General features: G+C 42.6%; 1 protein-coding gene across 7 annotated transcripts in view; it reads left to right on the forward strand.

Annotated features, from left to right (window-relative positions):
• The window catches only part of LOC132398301 (monocarboxylate transporter 2-like), a 244,881-nt gene that overhangs the window by 179,155 nt on the left and 45,266 nt on the right, over positions 1-20,460 (forward strand). For all 7 annotated transcript variants that reach the window (XM_059977515.1, XM_059977513.1, XM_059977517.1 and 4 more), the window contains one exon: positions 15,346-15,489. In XM_059977515.1, the coding sequence (XP_059833498.1) occupies positions 15,346-15,489 (144 nt within the window). The remainder of the gene's footprint in view (positions 1-15,345; positions 15,490-20,460) is intronic.

Genomic DNA, 20,460 nt, shown 5'->3' on the forward strand with positions numbered 1-20,460 from the left:
TGGTATCATGAGATACTATTCGTAAGCCAAGGCTACAGCGATCACTGCGAATCAGACCTTGTACTGGCCTGTGACTGCCAGCCTTGCAGGACTTTCACTCATGAACCATGATAATTTATTAATTTGATTTTGCAGCCAACACAAAACCTGTCACTGAGCTTGTTAAATTTGATGGAAGTTGTCTTTTGTTTTAGAACTGATAAAGTAAAACACTTAATTCCAAGTGGGAAGCCTATTGGCATTATAAATTGGATACAAATTTAAAAGATGCTAGAACTCTGGGCTGATAGCTCATATGCCTGGCTAGTGACTGTGCCAAATACAGGACCAGGATCAGAATAAGGTTTATTATTACTGACTTATTTGATGTGAAATCTATGGCAGCAGTACTATGCAAGACTTAAAAATTACTGTGCTATAAAGTAAAATGTGCAAACGAGGAATAAGAGGTAGTATTCATGGACCATTCAGGCATATGGTAGTGGAGGGAAGAAGCTGTTCCTAAAGCATTAAATGCGGTTCCTGGACTTCCTCTTTGATGCCAGTTCCAAGAAGAGGGTTTGTCCAGGATGGTGAGAGTCCTTGGTAATGGATGCAACCACCCTGAGACACCAGCTCTTGAAGATGTCTTCAATGGTGGGGAGGAATGTGTCTGTGATGGAGCTGGCTGAGTCTAGAACCTTCTGCAGTCTCTTAGGATCCTGTGATTGCAGCCTCCATACCAGGCAGATATACAACCAGTCAGAATGCACTCTGTGGAAATTGGCAAGTCTTTGGTGACAGGCCAAATCTCCTCAGTCTCCTAAAGGCACTGGATTGATTATATCAGGATTTCCAAACAATCACATATCAAATTATTGAAGATTACAGTCATAAAGTGGATAACATCAGGACATCCCAAAATATTTTTATAGCAAAATACTGTAACTACACTTGAAGACCCTTTCCCACCTTCCCTTCAGCTTAACAAGATTCATATAGAACATAGAACAATACAGCACAGTACAGTACAGGCCCTTTGGCCCACGATGTTGTGCCGACCCTTAAACCCTGCCTCCCATATAACCCACCACCTTAAATTCCTCCATATACCTGTCTAGTAGTCTCTTAAATTTCACTAGTGTATCTGCCTCCACCACTGACTCAGGCAGTGCATTCCACACACCAACCACTCTCTGAGTAAACAACCTTCCTCTAATATTCCCCTTGAACTTTCCACCCCTTACCTTAAAGCCATGTCCTCTTGTATTGAGCAGTGGTGCCCTGGGGAAGAGGCGCTGGCTGTCCACTCTATCTATTCCTCTTACTATCTTGTATACCTCTATCATGTCTCCTTGCATCCTCCTTCTTTCCAAGGAGTAAAGCCCTAGCTCCCTTAATCTCTGATCATAATGCATACTCTCGAAACCAGGCAGCATCCTGGCAAATCTCCTTTGTACCCTTTCCTATAGTGAGGCAACCAGAACTGGACACAGTACTCCAAATGTGGCCTAACCAGGGTTTTATAGAGCTGCATCATTACCGCACAACTCTTATACTCTATCCCTCGATTTATGAAAGCTAACACTCCATAAGCTTTCTTAATTACCCTATTTATCTTAGCTACCTTATCTTAACTACCCTATCTATCTAGAAATCGCAGGAAGAGGCGGAGAGGGAAGAGAGGGTACTAATATCTTGGTGGGATTGTTTAATATAGCTGTAGGGAGGGTTTAAACTGAATTGGCAAGGGGAAGGAAACCAGGGTATTAGGGTCGAGGAAGAGGAAAATAGAAATAAGTCAAGCAAGTCCTGCTGTTCAGGAGGATTTAAACTAATGTGGCAGGGGGATGGGAACAAGTGCAGAGAGACGGAGGGGTATAAAATGAGGGTAGCAGCAAAAAGTAGTAAGGTGAAAAGTAAAAGTGGCAGGCAGGCAAATCCAGGGCAAAAATCAAAAAGGGCCACTTTTCAACATAATTGTATAAGGGCTAAGAGCATTGTAAAAACAAGCCTAAAGGCTTTGTGTGTCAATGCGAGGAGCATTCGTAACAAGGTGGGTGAATTGAATGTGCAGATAGTTATTAATGAATATAATATAGTTGGGATCACAGAGACATGGCTCCAGGGTGACCAAGGATGGGAACTCAACATCCAGGGCTATTCAATATTCAGGAGGGATAGACAGGAAAGAAAAAGGAGGTGGGGTGGCATTGCTGGTTAGAGAGGAGATTAACGCAATAGAAAGGAGGACATTAGCCTGGAGGATGTGGAATTGATATGGGTAGAGCTGCATAACTCTGAGGGGCAGAAAACGCTGGTGTGAGTTGTGTACAGGCCACCTAACAGTAGTAGTGAGGTTGGGGATGGCATTAAACAGGAAATTAGAAATGCGTGCAATAAAGGAACAGCAGTTATAATGGGTGACTTCAATTGACATATAGATTGGGTGAACCAAATTGGTAAGGGTGCTGAGGAAGAGTATTTCTTGGAATGTATGCGGGATGGTTTTCTGAACCAACATGTTGAGGAAGCAACTAAAGAGCAGGCCATCCTAGACTGGGTATTGAGCAATGAGGAAGGGTTAGTTAGCAATCTTGTCGTGCGAGGCCCCTTGGGTATGAGTGACCATAATATGGTGGAATTCTTCATTAAGATGGAGAGTGACATAGTTAATTCAGAAACAAAGGTTCTGAACTTAAAGAAGGGTAACTTTGAAGATATGAGACGTGAATTAGCTAAGATAGACTGGCAAATGATACTTAAAGGGTTGATGGTGGCTATGCAATGGCAAGCATTTAAAGATCGCACGGATGAACTACAATTGTTCATCCCAGTTTGGCAAAAGAATAAACCAGAGAATGTAGTGCACCCGTGGCTGACAAGGGAAATTAGGGATAGTACCAAGTCCAAAGAAGAAACATACAAATTAGCCAGAAAAAGCAGCACATCTGAGGACTGGGAGAAACTCAGAGTCCAGCAGAGGAGGACAAAGGGCTTTATTAGGAAAGGGAAAAAAGATTATGAGAGAAAGCTGGCAGGCAGGGAACATAAAAACTGACTGTAAAAGCTTTTATAGATATGTGAAAAGAAAAAGATTGGTTAAGCCAAATGTAGGTCCTTTACAGTCAGAAACAGGTGAATTGATCATGGAGAACAAGGACATGGCAGACCAATTGAATAACTACTTTGATTCTGTCTTCACTAGGGAGGCCAGAAATAATCTTCCGGAAATAGTAAGGGACCGAAGGTCTAGTGAGATGGAAATACATGTTAGTAGGGAAGTGGTGTTAGGTAAATTGAAGGGATTAAAGGTAGATAATCCCCAGGGCCAGATGGTCTGCATCCCACAGTGCTTAAGGAAATAGCCCAAGAAATAGTGGATGCATTTGTGATAATTTTTCAAAATTCTTTAGATTCTGGATTAGTTCCTGAGGATTGGAGGGTGGCTAATGTAACCCCACTTTTTAAAAAAGGAGGGAGAGAGAAACAGGGGAATTATAGACCAGTTAGCCTGACATCGATGGTGGGGAAAATGCTGGAGTCGGTTATCAAATATGTGATAACAGCACATTTGGAAAGCGGTGAAATCATCGGACAAAATCAGCATGGATTTGTGAAAGGAAAATTATTTCTGACGAATCTTATAGAATTTTTTGAGGATGTAACTAGTAGAGTGGATAGGGGAGAACCAGTGGATGTGGTATATTTGGATTTTCAAAAGGCTTTTGACAAGGTCCCACACAGGAGATTAGTGTGCAAACTTAAAACACACAGTATTGGGGTTATGGTATTGATGTGGATAGAGAATTGGTTGGCAGACAGGAAACAAAGAATGGGAATAAATGGGACCTTTTCAGATTGGCAGGCAGTGACTAGTGGGGTATCGCAAGGCTCAGTGCTGGGACCCCAGATGTTTACAAGATATATATTAATGATTTAGACGAGGGAATTAAATGCAGCATCTCCAAGTTTGCAGATGACACGAAGCTGGGTGGCGGTGTTAGCCGTGAGGAGGATGCTAAGAGGATGCAGGGTGACTTGAATAGGTTAGGTGAGTGGGCAAATTCATGGCAGATGCAATTTAATGTGGATAAATGTGAGGTTATCCACTTTGGTGGCAAGAACAGGAAGACAGATTATTATCTGAATGGTGGCCGATTAGGAAAAGGGGAGGTGCAACGAGACCTGGGTGTCATTGTACAACAGTCATTGAAGGTGGGCATGCAGGTACAGCAGGCAGTGAAAAAGGCAAATGGTATGTTGGCATTCATAGCAAGAGGATTCAAGTACAGGAACAGGGAGGTTCTACTGCAGTTGTACAAGGTCTTGGTGAGACCACACCTGGAGTATTGTGTGCAGTTTTGGTCCCCTAATCTGAGGAAAGACATTCTTGCCATAGAGGGAGTACAGAGAAGGTTCATCAGATTGATTCCTGGGATGGCAGGACTTTCATATGAAGAAAGACTGGATCGACTGGGCTTATACTCGCCAGCATTTTGAAGATTGAGGGGGGATCTTCTTGAAACGTATAAAATTCTAAAGGGATTCGACAGGCTAGGTGCAGGAAGATTGTTCCCGATGTTGGGGAAGTCCAGAACGAGGGGTCACAGTTTAAGGATAAAGGGGAAGCCTTTTAGGACCGAGATGAGGAAAAACTTCTTCACACAGAGAGTGGTGAATCTGTGGAATCCTCTGCCACAGGAAACAGTTGAGGCCAGTTCATTGGCTATATTTAAGAGGAAGTTAGATATGGCTCTTGTGGCTAAAGGGATCGGGGGTATGGAGAGAAAGCAGGTACAGGGTTCTGAGTTGGATTATCAACTATGATCATACTGAATTGCAGTGCAGGCTTGAAAGGCCGAATGGCCTACTCCTGCACCTATTTTCTATGTTTCTAAGTAAAAGAAGCTCGGAGAGAAGCTTTTTTTAACTGATCGTGGCAAACAGGCTAGACTGCGCAGGCGCGGGACATAGTGCGCCAAAGGTTTAAAAAGTAAGACTGCCATATACAGCGGCCATCGTCAGAGTGGACTGAGGCAGAGTGAGGCTTTGGCTCAATCAGGCTTCGGCGAGAACAGGCAGAGGCAAGGTTTGAGCAGGGCACAACTGCACGAGTGTGTGAAAGTCGGCCTCTGAGATCAGCGGAGGATTTTAAAAAGTGAGCAGAGACTGAGGACAGCTTCACTCCAGGTGAGCTAAGGCTGGGTAAGCTCTTTTAATTAATCTAATTAGCTTAGGTGTAGGTAATGGAGGCAGCAGTTAGGGCAGTTGAGTGCTCCGTTTGCAGTATGTGGGAAGTCAGGGCGAGCACTGTTGTCCCTGATGACTACACCTGCGAAAGGTGCATCCAGTTGCAGCTCCTGACAAACCGAGTTAGGGAACTGGAGCTGGTTGAACTTTGGGTCATTCGGGAGGCAGAGGCAGAAATAGACAGGAGTTTCAGAGAGATAGTCACTCCTAGGAGTCAGGAGACAGGTAGTTGGGTGACTGTCAGGAGAGGGAGGAGGAATAGACAGGAAGAGCAGAGCACCCCTGTGGCCATTCCCATCAACAATAAGTATATCATTCTGGATACTGTTGGTGGGGATGACCTACCAGGGACAAGTTGCAGTGGTAGCGTCTCTCGCACCGAGACTGAACCCTCAGCTCAGAAGGGGAGGGAAAAGAGGAGAGCAATAGTGATAGGGGATTTGATAGGGGGACAGATAGGAGGTTCTGTGAAAGAGATCAGGAGCCCTGGCTGGTCTGTTGCCTCCCTGGTGCCAGGGTCTGCGATATCTCGGATCGAGTTTTCAGTATTTGCAAGAGGGAGGGTGAGCAGCCGGATGTCTTGGTCCATGTAGTGACCAATGACGTGGGTAGGAAGAGTGAGGAAAGGTGAGTTTAGGGAGTTCGGTGCCAAGTTAAAGGACAGGACCTCCAGGATAACAATCTCAGGATTGCTACCAGTGCCACGTGCAGGTGGGTTTAGAATTAGTAAGGTAGTGCAGATCAACATGTGGCTGAAGACAAGGTGCAGGAGGGAGGGCTTCAGATTTATAGATAATTGGGCAGTTTTCCAGGGAAGGTGGGATTTGTTCCGGCGGGACGGTTTACATCTGAACTGGAGGGGGACAAATATTCTTGCAGTTAGGTTTGCTAGAGAGGCTCCAGTGGATTTAAACTAGATACGAGGGGAAGGGGAACCAGAGTGTAGGAACAGATATATGGGAGAAGGAAGAAAAAGAAGACAGTAAAGTTCTTTGTACTGTTAGAGATAAACAGAGAGGAAGAGGTGGAGAATTTCTTAAATGCATTTATTTTAATGCTAGGAGCATTGTAAGAAAGGTGGATAAGCTTAGAGCATGGATTGATACCTGGAAATATGATGTTGTAGCCATTAGTGACACATGGTTGCAGGAGGGGTGTGATTGGCAACTAAATATTCCTGGATTTCGTTGCTTCAGGTGTGATAGAATCGGAGGGACAAGAGGGGGAGGTGTTGCATTGCTTGTCAGAGAAAATATTACAGCGGAGCTCTGGCAGGATAGATTAGAGGGCTCATCTAGGGAGACTATTTGGGTGGGATTAAGGAATGGGACAGGAGTAGTAACACTTACAGGGGTGTATTATAGACCACACAAATGGGAGCGAGAATTGGAGGAGCAAATTTGTAAGGAGATAGCAGATATTTGTAGTAAGCACAGGGTTGTGATTATGGGAGATTTTAATTTTGCACACATAGACTGGGAAGCCCATACTGTAAAAGGGATGGATGGTTTGGAGTTTGTAAGATATGTGCAGGATAATTTTTTGCAGCAATACATAGAGGAACCAACTAGAGAAGGGGCAGTGTTGGATCTTCTTTTAGAGAATGAAATAGGTCAGGTGATGGAGGTATGTGTTGGGGAGCACTTCGGGTCCAGTGATCACAATGCCATTAGTTTCAATATAATTATGGAGAAGGATAGAACTGGACCCAGGGTTGAGATTTTTGATTGGAGAAAGGCTAACTTTGAGGAGATGTGAAAGGATTCAGAAGGAGTGGATTGGGACAATTTGTTTTATGGGAAGGATGTAATAGAGAAATGGTGAAATTTTGAGGGTACAGAATCTTTATGTTCCTGTTAGGTTGAAAGGAAAGGTTAAAAGTTTGAGAGAGCCGTGGTTTTCAAGGGATATTGGAAACTTGTTTCGGAATACGAGAGAGATCTACAATAAGTATAGGCAACATGGAGTAAATGAGATGCTCGAGGAATATAAAGAATGTAAGAAGAATCTTAAGAAAGAAATTAGAAAAGCTAAAAAAAGATACGAGGTTGCTTTGGCAAGTAAGGTGAAAATAAATCCGAAGGATTCCTACAGTTATATTAATAACAAAAGAATAGTGAGGGATAAAATTGGTCCCTTAGAGAATCAGAGTGGACAGCTATGTGTGGAGCCGAAAAAGATGGGGGAGATTTTGAACTATTTCTTCAGTTCTCACTAAGGAGAAGGATATTGAATTGTGTAAGGTAAGGGAAACAAGTAGGGAAGTTATGGAAACTATGACAATTAAAGAGGAGGAAGTACTGGCACTTTTAAGGAATATAAAAGTGGATAAATCTCCGGGTCCTGACAGGATATTCGCTAGGATCTTGATGGAGGTTAGTGTAGAAATAGCAGGGGCTCTGACAGAAATATTTCAAGTGTCATTAGAAGCAGGGATAGTGCTGGAGGAATGGTGTATTGCTCATGTGGTTCCATTGTTTAAAAAGGGTTCTAAGAGTAAACCTAGCAATTATAGGCTTGTCAGTTTGATGTCACTGGTGGGTAAATTAATCAAAAGTATTCTTAGAGATGATATATATAATTATGTGGATAGACAAGGTCTGATTAGGAATTGTCAACATGGATTTGTACGTAGAAGATCATGTTTGACAAATCTTATTGAATTTTTTGAAGAGGTTACAAGGAAAGTTGACAAGTGTAAAACAGTTGATGTTGTCTATATGGACTTCAGTAAGGCCTTTGACAAGGTTCCGCACAGAAGGTTAGTTAAGAAGGGTCAATTGTTAGGTATTAATATTGAAGTAGTAAAATGGATTCAACTGTGGCTAGATGGGAGATGCCAGAGAGTAGTGGTGGATAACTTTGTCAGGTTGGAGGCCGGTGACTAGTGGTGTGCCTCAGGGATCTGTACTGGGTCCAATGTTGTTTGTCATATACATTAATGATCTGCATGATGGGGTGGTAAATTGGATTAGTAAGTATGCAGATGATACTAAGATAGGTGGTATTATGGATAATGAAGTAGGTTTTCAAAGTTTGCAGAGAGATTTAGGCCAGTTAGAAGAATGGGCTGAATGATGGCAGATGGAGTTTAATGCTGTTAAGTGTGAGGTGCTACATTTTGGTAGGACTAATCAAAATAGGACATACATGGTAAATGGTAGGGCATTGAAGAATGCAGTAGAACAGAGTGATCTAGGAATAATGGTGCATAGTTCCCTGAAGGTGGAATCTCATGTGGATAGGGCGGTGAAGAAAGCTTTTGGTATGTTGGCCTTTATAAATCAGAGCATTGAGTATAGTAATTGGGATGTAATGTTAAAATTGTACAAGGCATTGGTAAGGTCAAATTTGGAGCATTATGTACAGTTCTGGTCACCGAATTATAGGAAAGATGTCAACAAAATAGAGTACAGAGAAGATTTACTAGAATGTTACCTGGGTTCAGCACCTAAGTTACAGGGAAAGATTGAACAAGTTAGGTCTTCATTCGTTGGAGTATAGAAGGTTGGGGGGACTTGATAGAGGTATTTAAAATTATGAGGGGGATAGATAGAGTTGACGTGGATAGGCTTTTTCCATTGAGAGTAGGGGAGATTCAAACAAGCGGACATGAGTTGAGTTTAAGGGTAACACAAGGCAAAAGTTTAAGGGTAACACAAGGGGGAATTTCTTTACTCAGAGAGTGGTAGCTGTGTGGAACGAGCTTCCAGTAGAAGTGGTAGAGGCAGGTTCGGTATTGTCATTTAAAGTAAAATTGGATAGGTATATGGACAGGAAAGGAATGGAGGGTTGTGGGCTGAGTGCGGGTCAGTGGGATTAGGTGAGAGTAAGTGTTCGGCATGGACTAGAAGGGCTGAGATGGCCTTTTTCCATGCTGTAATTGTTATATGGTTATATGTTTAAATGGTTACCTGTGAAGCAACCTTCAGGGATCTGTGGACATGTACCCCCAGATCCCTCTGCTCCTCCACTCTACCAAGTATCCTGCCATTTACTTTATACTTTATACTTCTCCAGGTTGAACTCCATCTGCCACTTCTCAGCCCACTTCTGCATTCTATCAATGTCTCTCTGCAATCTTCGACAATCCTCTACACTATCTACAACACCACCAAACTTTGTGTCTTCTGCAAACTTGCCAACCCACCCTTCTGCCCCCACATCCAGGTCATTAATAAAATACATTTCTCTTCTTCCCAGTTGAAGCCTTTGACTTGAAATATTAACTTCTTTCCTCTTGCCACAGACACAGGCTGACCTGCCAAGTATTTCTAGCATTTTTTGTTTTCATTTTAGACCTGCAACACTTTGATTTTCAGCCATATCTAATATTTGACTAGTTTTCCTTCAGCAAGTGCAATGGTATCAAATTGGCGGAGAATTTTATGCTCCAGAAATCAACCTTTCTGCCAATCTGCTTTCTAAGAACATGGGGAAGTCTGCAGTTGCTGGAAATCCAAAACAACTGACACAAAATGCTGGAGGAACTCAGCAGGACAGACAGCATCTGTGGAAAAAAAAAACTCTTGACGTTTTGGGCTGAGACCCTTCCTTCTGAGATGGTGCTTTACTTTAGTGGGAAAGAGCTAAGCCTTGAGCTGTTAATCAGTATGTACCAGAATGGGAGGAAAGTCACTGCCTTCAGTTGCATGTTTGAAACTGTTATGATGGAAGTGACCTGCACTTGGGTCTACAAATTGCTAACAAGTACTTATGTTTACTGACTAACTTTAATAGTCCACCCAATTAAAATTAGAAGCTCGTGATTACCAATTCAGTTATCTCTATCTGAAGTTCTTAACATGCTTTATAATGTGCATTAATGCAAAGCAATGGGCCTCCTGATAAAGGACAATGACGTGGGGTATCACCATCTGCAGTGGATTAATAATTGGTGTCAGATGGGGTGGTTTTAGTACCTCAGAAAATGCTGATCTAAGGATTTTCACACAGAACATTCTCTAGAGTTTACAGAGAATGGTGCAAAAGCAATATATCATCCAGGGAGTGACAGGTCTGTAGCTGAAAATGGCTTGGTGATGACAGAGGTCAGAGGAGAATAGCCAGACCTTTCAAACTGAAAGGAAGGCAACAGTAACTGCACGTTACCGCAGTGGTGTGGTCTTGGGGGTGTCATCGAAGTAGAAAAACTTATACCTGTGTAGCATATCTCAGAGGATCTTGTGAATAAAGGCTTGGAAAATGGCTAGACTGTTGGAAAATCTGAAAGGCATCACCAGGTAATCAAATTGACCAGTGGGTGCCATTATCCACTCATCCCTCTGGGAGATGCAGATCAGGTTGTACCCTGTCTGTAGATCTGGGCCCCGCAAAGCGTTTCAATGTGCCGTTCATCAAGGGGAGAGTGTAGTGGTTCCTAATAGTGAGTTTGCTGAGCCCACAGGAGTCATTGTGGTGACACAGAGCTCCATTTTTCTTCCTGATGAAGACGAATCCTGCACCAGCTGGGGACAAGGAATGTTGAATGAAGCCATGTTGTAGAACATCAGCAACATAGTAATTTATGGCTTGAGTGTCAGGAGGGGAGAGGGAGAAGAGATGACCTTGGAGATGGGTTGTTCCCAGGAGGGTATGAATCATGCAGTCATGTGGTCTGTGAGGTTGAAGGGTGCAGACATCCCTCTTACTGAAGGTGATGGCTCCTGTGGCAGTTTGGTGAGGTCATCACAGATTCACGGGGTGAGATCCACAGAGGCTACAGGCTGGTGGATCTCCATGCAGCAGTGAACTGGATGATCAGGTGAAGTGAGGGTTGTGAGTGGATAATGCAAGATGAGAGGAATATTGGTTGAGGAATTGGATGGACTTGCAGTGCTCTCTGTTGCTCAGGTACACAGGCCATCTCCATGCTCTGACCACCCCAGACCCCGAGGGATGTCCATCAATAGCCATGGGGCAGATGTAATGAGAGATGGACTCAGTAGGGAGTCCAAACTGCACACACACACACAGCCTCCGAATCCACCAGAGCCTCCCTTGCACATGGAGCTGTCGGAGTGTGAAGGACACGGAGAGTGAGTCAGACTACCATGCTGGAATGAGGGGCTGGGGGGAGCTTTGCAGATAGAAGGCCCCTCATCTCTACCTGAATGCTATTTCCTCGATGCAGTGGGCATTTGATGTGTGGGTGATCACACAATAAACACTCAATTTGCTTATCTGTTGATGCTCATGATCTTGGGAGATTGAGGAAGCTCTCCTTAACTGCATAGATTCTAGAGGCGTTGCTGATGATGGTCTTGCAGCCTGAAATGTTTCTGGGAATGGAACTAGGGTTCTGGTATGTGATCTGGAAGGTCTTTCCATAAGGTGCTTGACAACACGAAGGGCCAGAGTGATGTGGTTTTCAACGTTGGTGGGCATCTCCCAGCACACAGCTCATCTTTCAAGTGCTCAGAGAGTTCATGATGGTAATGAGCCTTTGCGTTCCAGCTGTGCTCTACCGCGAGGTTCCTGAATGATTCAGCACCAAGCGTGAGCCTTGATGTAACAAATCGGCTGCCTCACTTCCACTTCCCAGTTGGTCAAAAACCTGGCATAGCTCAGCGGTGAACTCCTCAGATGGTGGTTTTATTGTCCCAGTTGGCAGCAGCCCAGGTCAGAACCCTTCCAGTTAGGAGAGGTGATGAAGGTAATCTTGGCTCAGTCCATAGATTACAGAGACGGCTGCTGCCTGAATTGTAAGATGCACTGGGACGGGAAGTTGGAGATCATTTGATGTGTTTGGTTATTGGAATCTGAGGCTCTGAGGGAGGAGGTTAACGGGTGTGGGTTGCTGTTACGAGATGGAGAGCTGGTTGAGAGTGGTGAGCAGATGGTCAGTGGTTTCCTGCTGCCTATGGATTGTGTACTCGCTAAGATGGCGACTTCCTTTAGGCGAGGAAACTCTGCTGGGTTTCTCACTCTGTCAGGAAATGTGGAGGAGGCTTGACCCAGACGTAAAGCAGTGGAGACAATTTAGCAGTCAGCCATAACTTTAATAATAAACTGCTTAATAACAAAGCACAAGGAGTCACAAAACAAGAGAGAACAGATACTTAACATGACAAGGTAACAAAGTAGCTGAGGGCTGGGAGCACTGGTTGAGACTGGCTGGTTCGAATGAGTGAACAAGGACTGTGGATAAGAGTTGGGTATAAATAGGCTGTAGGTGATGGGATGGAAATGAGTGGTAGGTAACTTCTGTTAGCTGAGTGGAGACTGGGAAGAGGCTGCGTGTACAGGCCTGATGTATACTCTATAAATATATCACAATTTACATTGTAGACATACAGTATATAACGCAATGCTAGTTAGCAAGATTCCAATTCTATTCACTCCATGGATTAAGTAAGGTTGAGTAATATGGTTGATGATACTGAGTGGAAGAATATCTAGAAGATTTTCAACGCAGAGTTGTTTCCAAGAAGTCACAATTTGCTGACTCCTTCTTGACTGGAGTGCCAGGAGCAGGATGTGCATCATTTTTTTTAGGATACTCTTGTGGTCCTGGGCTTCCATTTGCCTGTCACTTTGATTTTCCAACCAGCTCTCCAGACTGACTTCTCTGTCTCTGTGCTGATATTATCAGGTTAAAAATAGATTAAAGAAGCACTTAAAGGAAATATTACAGCTACCCAGCATTGACGGCAGAGAGCAAAATGCCCAATTTAATGGACAGATCAATGTTTTAGCCTAGCGTTGTTCATTTCCAGCATTCATTTTCTCCCCTCCTCTTCTTGCTTCTTGTTGCTGCCTTCAAGGAAGAAGGTACAGCAGTATCATGACTCACACCACCAGGTTCAGGAATAGTCATTACCCCTCAAACATCAAGCGCTTGAACCAAAGGGGATAACTTCACTCAATATCACTTGCCCCATCATTGAAAAGTTCCAACAACCTATAGATTCACTTTCAAAATTCTTCATGTCATGTTCTTGATATTCATTGCTTATTTACTGATTATTTATTTTTGTATTTGCACAGTTGTTTTTTACACACTGGTCGAATGTTCAAGTTGTTGTGATCTTTCATTGATTCTATTTCTGTTATAGATTATTGAGTAAGCCTGAAGCAAATGAATCTCACGGTTGTATATTGTGACTATATGTACATTGATAACAAATTTATTTTGAACTTTGAAAATCCTTTGGTAACTTCAGTTGTGTCGATCTCCTGCTTTCACAGCTCCACATGTACACTAGCCTTCACCTCTCTTTTTCAGCCAGCAGCACCACCACTTGCATTGTTCTGCTCTCAGCTCTGTCCTCCCAAATCCACACACCTCCCCTTCCATTCCTTGCAACCCCCCCCCCGCCTCTTCTCTGCAACTTGAATCTTTTTTGATCTAACTCTTCTCAATTCTGATGAAAGGTGATCAACCTGAAGCGTGAACCTGTTTTCAGTCTCCATGGATGCAGCCTGACCTGCTGAGTATTCAGTTTTATTTCAGATTTCCTACATTTGATTATTTAATCTTTGGCTTCCAGTCAGCTGAGTGAGTGTGTCCACAACTTAACCCATTCACATTCACATTCACATTCACCCATGTTACAACATACGGCAAATATGGGACCTGTAACTTTGTGCTGGTGTAAGCAGGTTTCACAACTAACTCCCTTGCTCAACTCTCCTGCAACAGGGTTTATGTATTCAGCTAGTTCAGCCGACTGTGGAAAACAACTTAAGGCTGCATCATAAAAAGCAGGTTACTAAATTCTCTGACTTTCCATTAAAGATATTATCACACTTAGTCTCAAACCATTTAAAGGCAATACAAAAGCAAGGATGAAATGTGAAGACTTTATAAGGCACTGGTCAGACTGCACGGAGTATTGTGAGCAGTTCTGGGAACCCACATTTAACAAAGAATGTGCTGATGTTGGAGAGTGTCCAGAAGAAGTTCACGAAATTGATCCTGGGAATGAAAGGGTTAACATATGAGGAGCGAACGATGGCACTGGGCCATTTAGAAGAATGAGGGGAGATTCTCACTGAAACTTATTGAATATGGGGTGGACATGGAAATGACGTTTCCCACGGTGGTGGAGTCTAGGACCAGAGGGAACACCCTCAGAATAGAAGGATGTTCCTTAACAACAGAGATGAAGAGGAATTTCTTTAGCCAGAGGGTGGTGAACCTGTGAAACTCATTACCACAGATGGCTGTGGAGGTTGATAGACTCTTGATTACTAAGGGCATCAAAGATTAGGGGAGAAGGCAGGAGAATGGGGTTAAGTGGGATAATAAATCAGCCAAAATGGAATGGAGCAGCAGACTCAATGGGCTGAATGGTTTAATTCTGCTCATATGTCATATGGCCTTATGGTAATTTATTCCAATAATTCAGAATGAATCTTAACTATTTGTATCTAGGCTTTGGTAATGTAAATAATTGCATCATTAGACTACTAACTATGAATGCCGAGGTGTGCAAAGCTGAGTAAACAGGTGGATCGGAGTATGTTCCAGTGCTGCTCTTTCACTCTTTAAATAAAAAAAAGTTTAGGGCTATGGATTCACATATAACTCACATGGTATTGTTAAGCATTGGCCTGATCTGTCCACCCAAGAGCAATCAAAATTCCTGGCATGACCTGCTCCTGGTCCATAGTGCTCCAAACTCCCCTCCATGTATTTATTCAGACCTCTCTTATGTTGAGGTGAGTGGAACATTGGGAATCTGATGCAGAGAATAGGTAAGAGTCTCATTCATCACTGACAATTGGGCAGTCAGTGAGAATCTATGCATAATTGAACTGTGCCTGCTGCTACAGGATTTGAAACATGTTCCACTGGATCACTGCTCTAGGCCTTTGGATATTAATCCACTTGGTTTGATTTCAGTGGGATAATTCTTCAAATAATATGATTGAAATGGTTTCCACGTAGAACATTACTTTAAATATATCCCCTGTTGGTGCTTCAAAAGCTGCTCAATCAGCTCAATTTCACACTGAACATGGTGCAAAATAATTGGAGACATTTGGTTTGATGTATAATTTTGCATTTTCTTGAATATTCATCAAGACTATGAATAACTTGAATAGCAATCTTTCTGTCCTGTAAAGGAGTTTGACATTTATTCCTATCTCATTGTTTCCCTGCAGGGCCCATAAGCAGTATCATGGTAAACAAGTATGGATGCCGTCCAGTGATGATGGGGGGAGGAATATTGTGCTCCATTGGAATGATAGCTGCGTCGTTTTGCAATAATGTTCTTGGGCTTTTTATGTGTGTGGGCTGTATTACAGGTGAGTACAGTATCTGGCCACATTAGTTAAAAAGGATGCTTAAAAAAGAGATGTTCTTCTCACTGCTGCCAGCCAGAAGAAGGTACAGGAGCCTTTGGTCCCACCAGGTTCAGGAATGGTAATTACCTTTCGACCATCAGGCTGCTGAACCAGCTTAGATAACTTCACTTAACTCAACACCGAACTGATTCCTATGGACTGTACAACTAATGTCCTCAGTATGATTTATTACTTTATAATATGTTATGTTTTTTATTTGTACGGTTTGTCTTGTTTTGCACATTGGTTGTTGTCAATGTTCCCTCTAAATTGGGTGAGTGTGCAGCCGCACTGTAACTGAAATGCTTCCACACAGTTATTCACTGATTCTATTGCATTTCTTTGTATCTACTGTGAATGCCCACAGGAAAGGGAATCTACTGGCATAAATATATTTTGATAATAAATTTACTATGACTTTGATTGAATGATGGCTGATAAATTTCTCCATGTGATTGCTAGGGCTTTTAACAAATAATTAGCAATATCTGTTTTAATATTCAAAAGTTCCAAGTACATCCATTATCAAAGTATGACCACCATTAACGACCTTGAGAAGCGTCTCCTTACAGATAGCCGGTGGACATCCCTCTATTCTGAGGCTGTCCCCACTGGTCCTAGACTCCTCCACTATATGAAGCCTCCTCTCCACATTCACTCAAGTGAGGCCTTTCAATATTCAACAGATTTCAATCAGATCCTCCCTCATTCATCTAAACTCTAGCAAGTATAGATCCACAGCACTAATCTGTTCATTTATGGATTCATTCTTGTGAACCTCCTCTGGACTTTCTCCAATGCCAACACATCTTTTCTTAGATAAGGGGCCCAAAACAGCTTGCAATACTCCAAGTGTGCTGTGACCAATGTCTTTTAAAGCCTCAGCATTACATCCTTACTTTTGTATTCTAGTCCTCATTTGTCTTCCTCACCACTGACTCAACCTGCAAATTAGCCTTTAGGGTATCCTGCACGAGGACTCCCAAGACCCTTTGCACCTCTGATTTTTGAATTTTCTCCCCACTTAGATAATGGTCCTCAGCTTTATTCCTTCTACCAAAGTGCATGACCATGCACTTCCCTGCATTATATTCCATCACCCACTTCTTTGCCCATTCTCCCAATCTGTCCATGTCCTTCTGAAGACTGGCTGCTTCCTCAACACTACCTGCTCCTCCACCTATCGTTGTATCATCTACAAACCTGGCTACAAAGCCATCAATTCTGTCATCCAAATCAATGACATATAAAGTGAAAAGAATCATTCCCTACACCAAACCTTGCAGAACACCACCTGTAACTGGCAAGCAACCAGAAAAGGCTGTCTTTATTCCCAATTTTTGCCACCTGCCAGTCAGTCAATCTTCTATCCTGGCTAGTATCTTTCCTGTACTACCATGGGTTTTAACTTGTTAAGCAGCCTCATGAGCAGCATTTTGTCAAAGGCCTCCTGAAAATCCAAATGAACAACATCCACCAATTCTCCTTTGTCTAACCTCCCTGTTATTTTCTCAAAGAATTTCAACAGATTTTCCTGGCAAGATATCCTATTTAGGAAACCATGTTGATTTTGGCTTGTTTTATCATGTGCTTCCAAGTATTCCGAAACCCCAAACTTCGTAATGGTCTCTAACATCTTCCTAACCATTGAAGTCAGGCTAACTGGCTTATAATTTCCTTTCTTCTGCCTCCCTCCCTTCTTAAAGAATGGATTGTCATCTTCAATTCCAGAATCTAGTAGTTCTTGAAAGATCATTACTAATGTCTCCACAATCTTTTCGGCTACCTCTTCCAGAACCCTCATCTGGTCTAGTTGACTTCTCTACCTTCAAATATTTCAGCTTCCAAACGCCTCCTTATTAGTAGCATCTACACTCAATTCTGCCTGCTGACATTCAAACATCTGGTATACTGCTTATATCTAACACAGTGAAGACTGACACAAAAAACTTAGTATGTTCATCTGCAAACCATGACTATTGCAACATTGCCATTTTAACATTCTTCTTCTAACTCCCTTTGTAATTTGTACTCCTCTTCTGCCCCCTTCCTTCTGAGCCACAGTGCCAGAGTCCTGATCACTGTGGCTTTCCTCTGTTAAGTCAGCCCCCTAACAGTATCCGAAGTATACCTGATGTTGAGGAAATGGCCACGGGAGTACTCTGCACTGGCAATCTACCCCTTTCCCCCTCCTGACAGTCACCCAATTATTTGTGCCTTGCACTTCGGGTGTAACTACCTCCCTATATGTCCTGTATCTTTATCCCTCAGCTTCTGAAATGTTCCGAGTTCATCCAATTCTAACTCCAATTCTTGAATGTGGTCTGAAGGAAGCTACAGCTGAATGCTCTTCTGAAAGTGTAGTCATCAGGGACACTGGAAGTCTCCATGCCCTTCCACAACCTGCAAGAAGAGCATTCTACTATCCTGCCTGGCATCTCTGCTGTCTCCAACTGTGTAATAAAATGAAAAGAAAAAATATACAAAAAAAAGCTAACTACAGTTTTTGCCTCTCCTTACTGAAGCTGCACTGAGCTCCCTACTCTAACACCAGCCCACCCACAATATGGCTGCTCCACCTCAACCTAACTTCTTTTTATTGGTCTTTGCCAATAAAAGCACAATCCATTGTCTCCTCAGGAACTGTGCCGTGCAGAAAGTCTCAACTGCCCCCACTTGCTTCCTTTTTTAAAATAGCGTTTCTATTGGAGTAGGGAAAAGGAGGAAAGCCCCCATTGGACTGCTCCTTCACTGAATCAAAACAGAATTAGAAGTTAGTTAGTTAATAGAGGAGTTATTTAGTTAGTATAATTTCTCGTCACCCACAAGAATGCAATGAAATTCCTTGTTTCATTGAAGTTCACATGGAAAAAGTACCTATGGTATAAAAATACAGTTGTAATTATAGCACAAAACACAAAGTTCAAAGTAACTTTATTATCAAAATACATATTATGTGATGATATACATCACTCAGTTTCTGCAGGCATACTCCAGTAAGTCCAAGAAACACAATAGAATCAACGAAAGACCACACCCAACAGGATGGACAAACAACGAACCTGCAAAAAAACGACAGACTGTGCAAATACAAAAGGAGAAAAATAAATAAATAACTAACCAATAAGCGGTGCAAACATGAGATGAGGGGTCCTTGAAAATGAGTTTATAGGTTGTGGGTGAAGTTATCCGCACTGATTCAGGAGCCTGATGATCGAGAGGTAATAACAGTTTCTGACGCAAACACGAGGAAATCTGCAGATACTGGAAATTCAAACAGCATACACAAAATGCTGGTGACTGTGTATCACTTTTGCCAATCAACTTTCGAGCTCTTACCTTCATCCCTCCCCCTCCTGTCTTCTCCTATCATTTCAGATCTCCCCCTCCCCTACCACTTTCAAATCTCTTACTATCTTTTCTTTCAGTTAGTCCTGACGAAGGGTCTCGGCCCGAAGCGTCGACTGTTCTTCTTCCTATAGATGCTGCCTGGTCTGCTGCGTCCACCAGCATTTTATGTGTGTTGCAACAGTTTCTGAACCTGGTGATATGGGTCCTGAGTCTCCTCTACTTTCTATCTGATGGCAGTAACGAGAAGAGAGCGTGGTGGTGGTGGATTCTGATGATGGATGCTTCTTTCCTGCGACAACACTCCGTATAGATGTGCTCAATGGTGGGGAGGGCTTTCCAGTGATGGACTGGGCTATATACTTTTTGTAAGCTTTTCTGTTCAAGGGCATTGGAGTTTCCATACCAAGCCATGATACAACCAGTCAGTATACTCTCCACCACACATCAATAGAAGTTTGTCAAAGTTTTGGATGACATGCAAAATATTTACAAACTCCTAAGAAAGTAGAGGTGGTGCTGTGCTTTCTTCATAATGGCACTTATTTGCAGGATCCAGAGCAGATCCTCTGACATGATAACAGTCAGGAATTTAAAGTTGACCTTCTCCACGTCTGACCCACCAACCAAAAGCAACTTGGTCTTGCTGACTTAGAGTGCGAGGTTGGTGTTGTGGCGCCAGTCAGCCAGATTTTCAATCTCCTTTCTATATGCTGATTTGTCACCAGCTTTGATTTTGTCAATGGCAGTGGTGTCCTCACCAAACTTAAATATGGCATTGGAAGTGTGCTTAGCCATACAGTCATAAGTTTAATCCAGTGAAACACAAAGTCTTGTAGTGCATCTGTGCTAATGGAGATTGTGGAGGAGATGGTGTTGCTAATCTGAACTGAAAGGAGTTTGCAAGTGAAGAAATCAACAATCCAGTTGCACAAGGAAGTTTTAAAGCCAAGGTCTTGAAGCCTATTGATTAGCTTTTAGGGGGATGATAATTTTAAATGCTAAACTGTAGTCAATGAAGAACATCTTCATTGTCCAGATGTTCCAGGTGAAGAGCCAATAAGATGACATCCGTTCTTGATCTCTTATAATGGTTGTTAAATTGGAGAGGATGAATTCATTTCTGAGGCAGCAGCTGATATGTTTTACTACCAAGCTCTCAAAGCACTTCATCACAAAACAAGCAGAGTAATACAATCTGAAACAGTGCAAAAGAAACATTGAAGTGATGATAATGGAAGTGCTTGAATTAGTGGTTCAGTGGTAGCAGCTTATTTGTAGAATAATTTGTAGGGCCATGGAAAAAGGTTATGGAATAGGGTTTACTGGTGACAACAATTCAACGATTATATGATCCTATAACTTTTACCTCTTACTTTTCTTACCGATACTGCTTCTTACATCATTTGCATCGGTCAGTGCCATTCAGACTTTGTTGAAGGAGGTTACAATCTGTTTTTAGTTTGTCATGGAATTGTGGCATGCGAGCCACTGATTAATGAGGAACTGGCACATGATGAAAAGAGCAAGTCATTATGGGGTAGAATGTTGAAATGTTTGCTAATGTTGAAACAACGGACATGT

The sequence above is a fragment of the Hypanus sabinus genome, chromosome 8 (assembly GCF_030144855.1).
Source record: "Hypanus sabinus isolate sHypSab1 chromosome 8, sHypSab1.hap1, whole genome shotgun sequence".
NCBI classification, from domain to species: domain Eukaryota; kingdom Metazoa; phylum Chordata; class Chondrichthyes; order Myliobatiformes; family Dasyatidae; genus Hypanus; species Hypanus sabinus.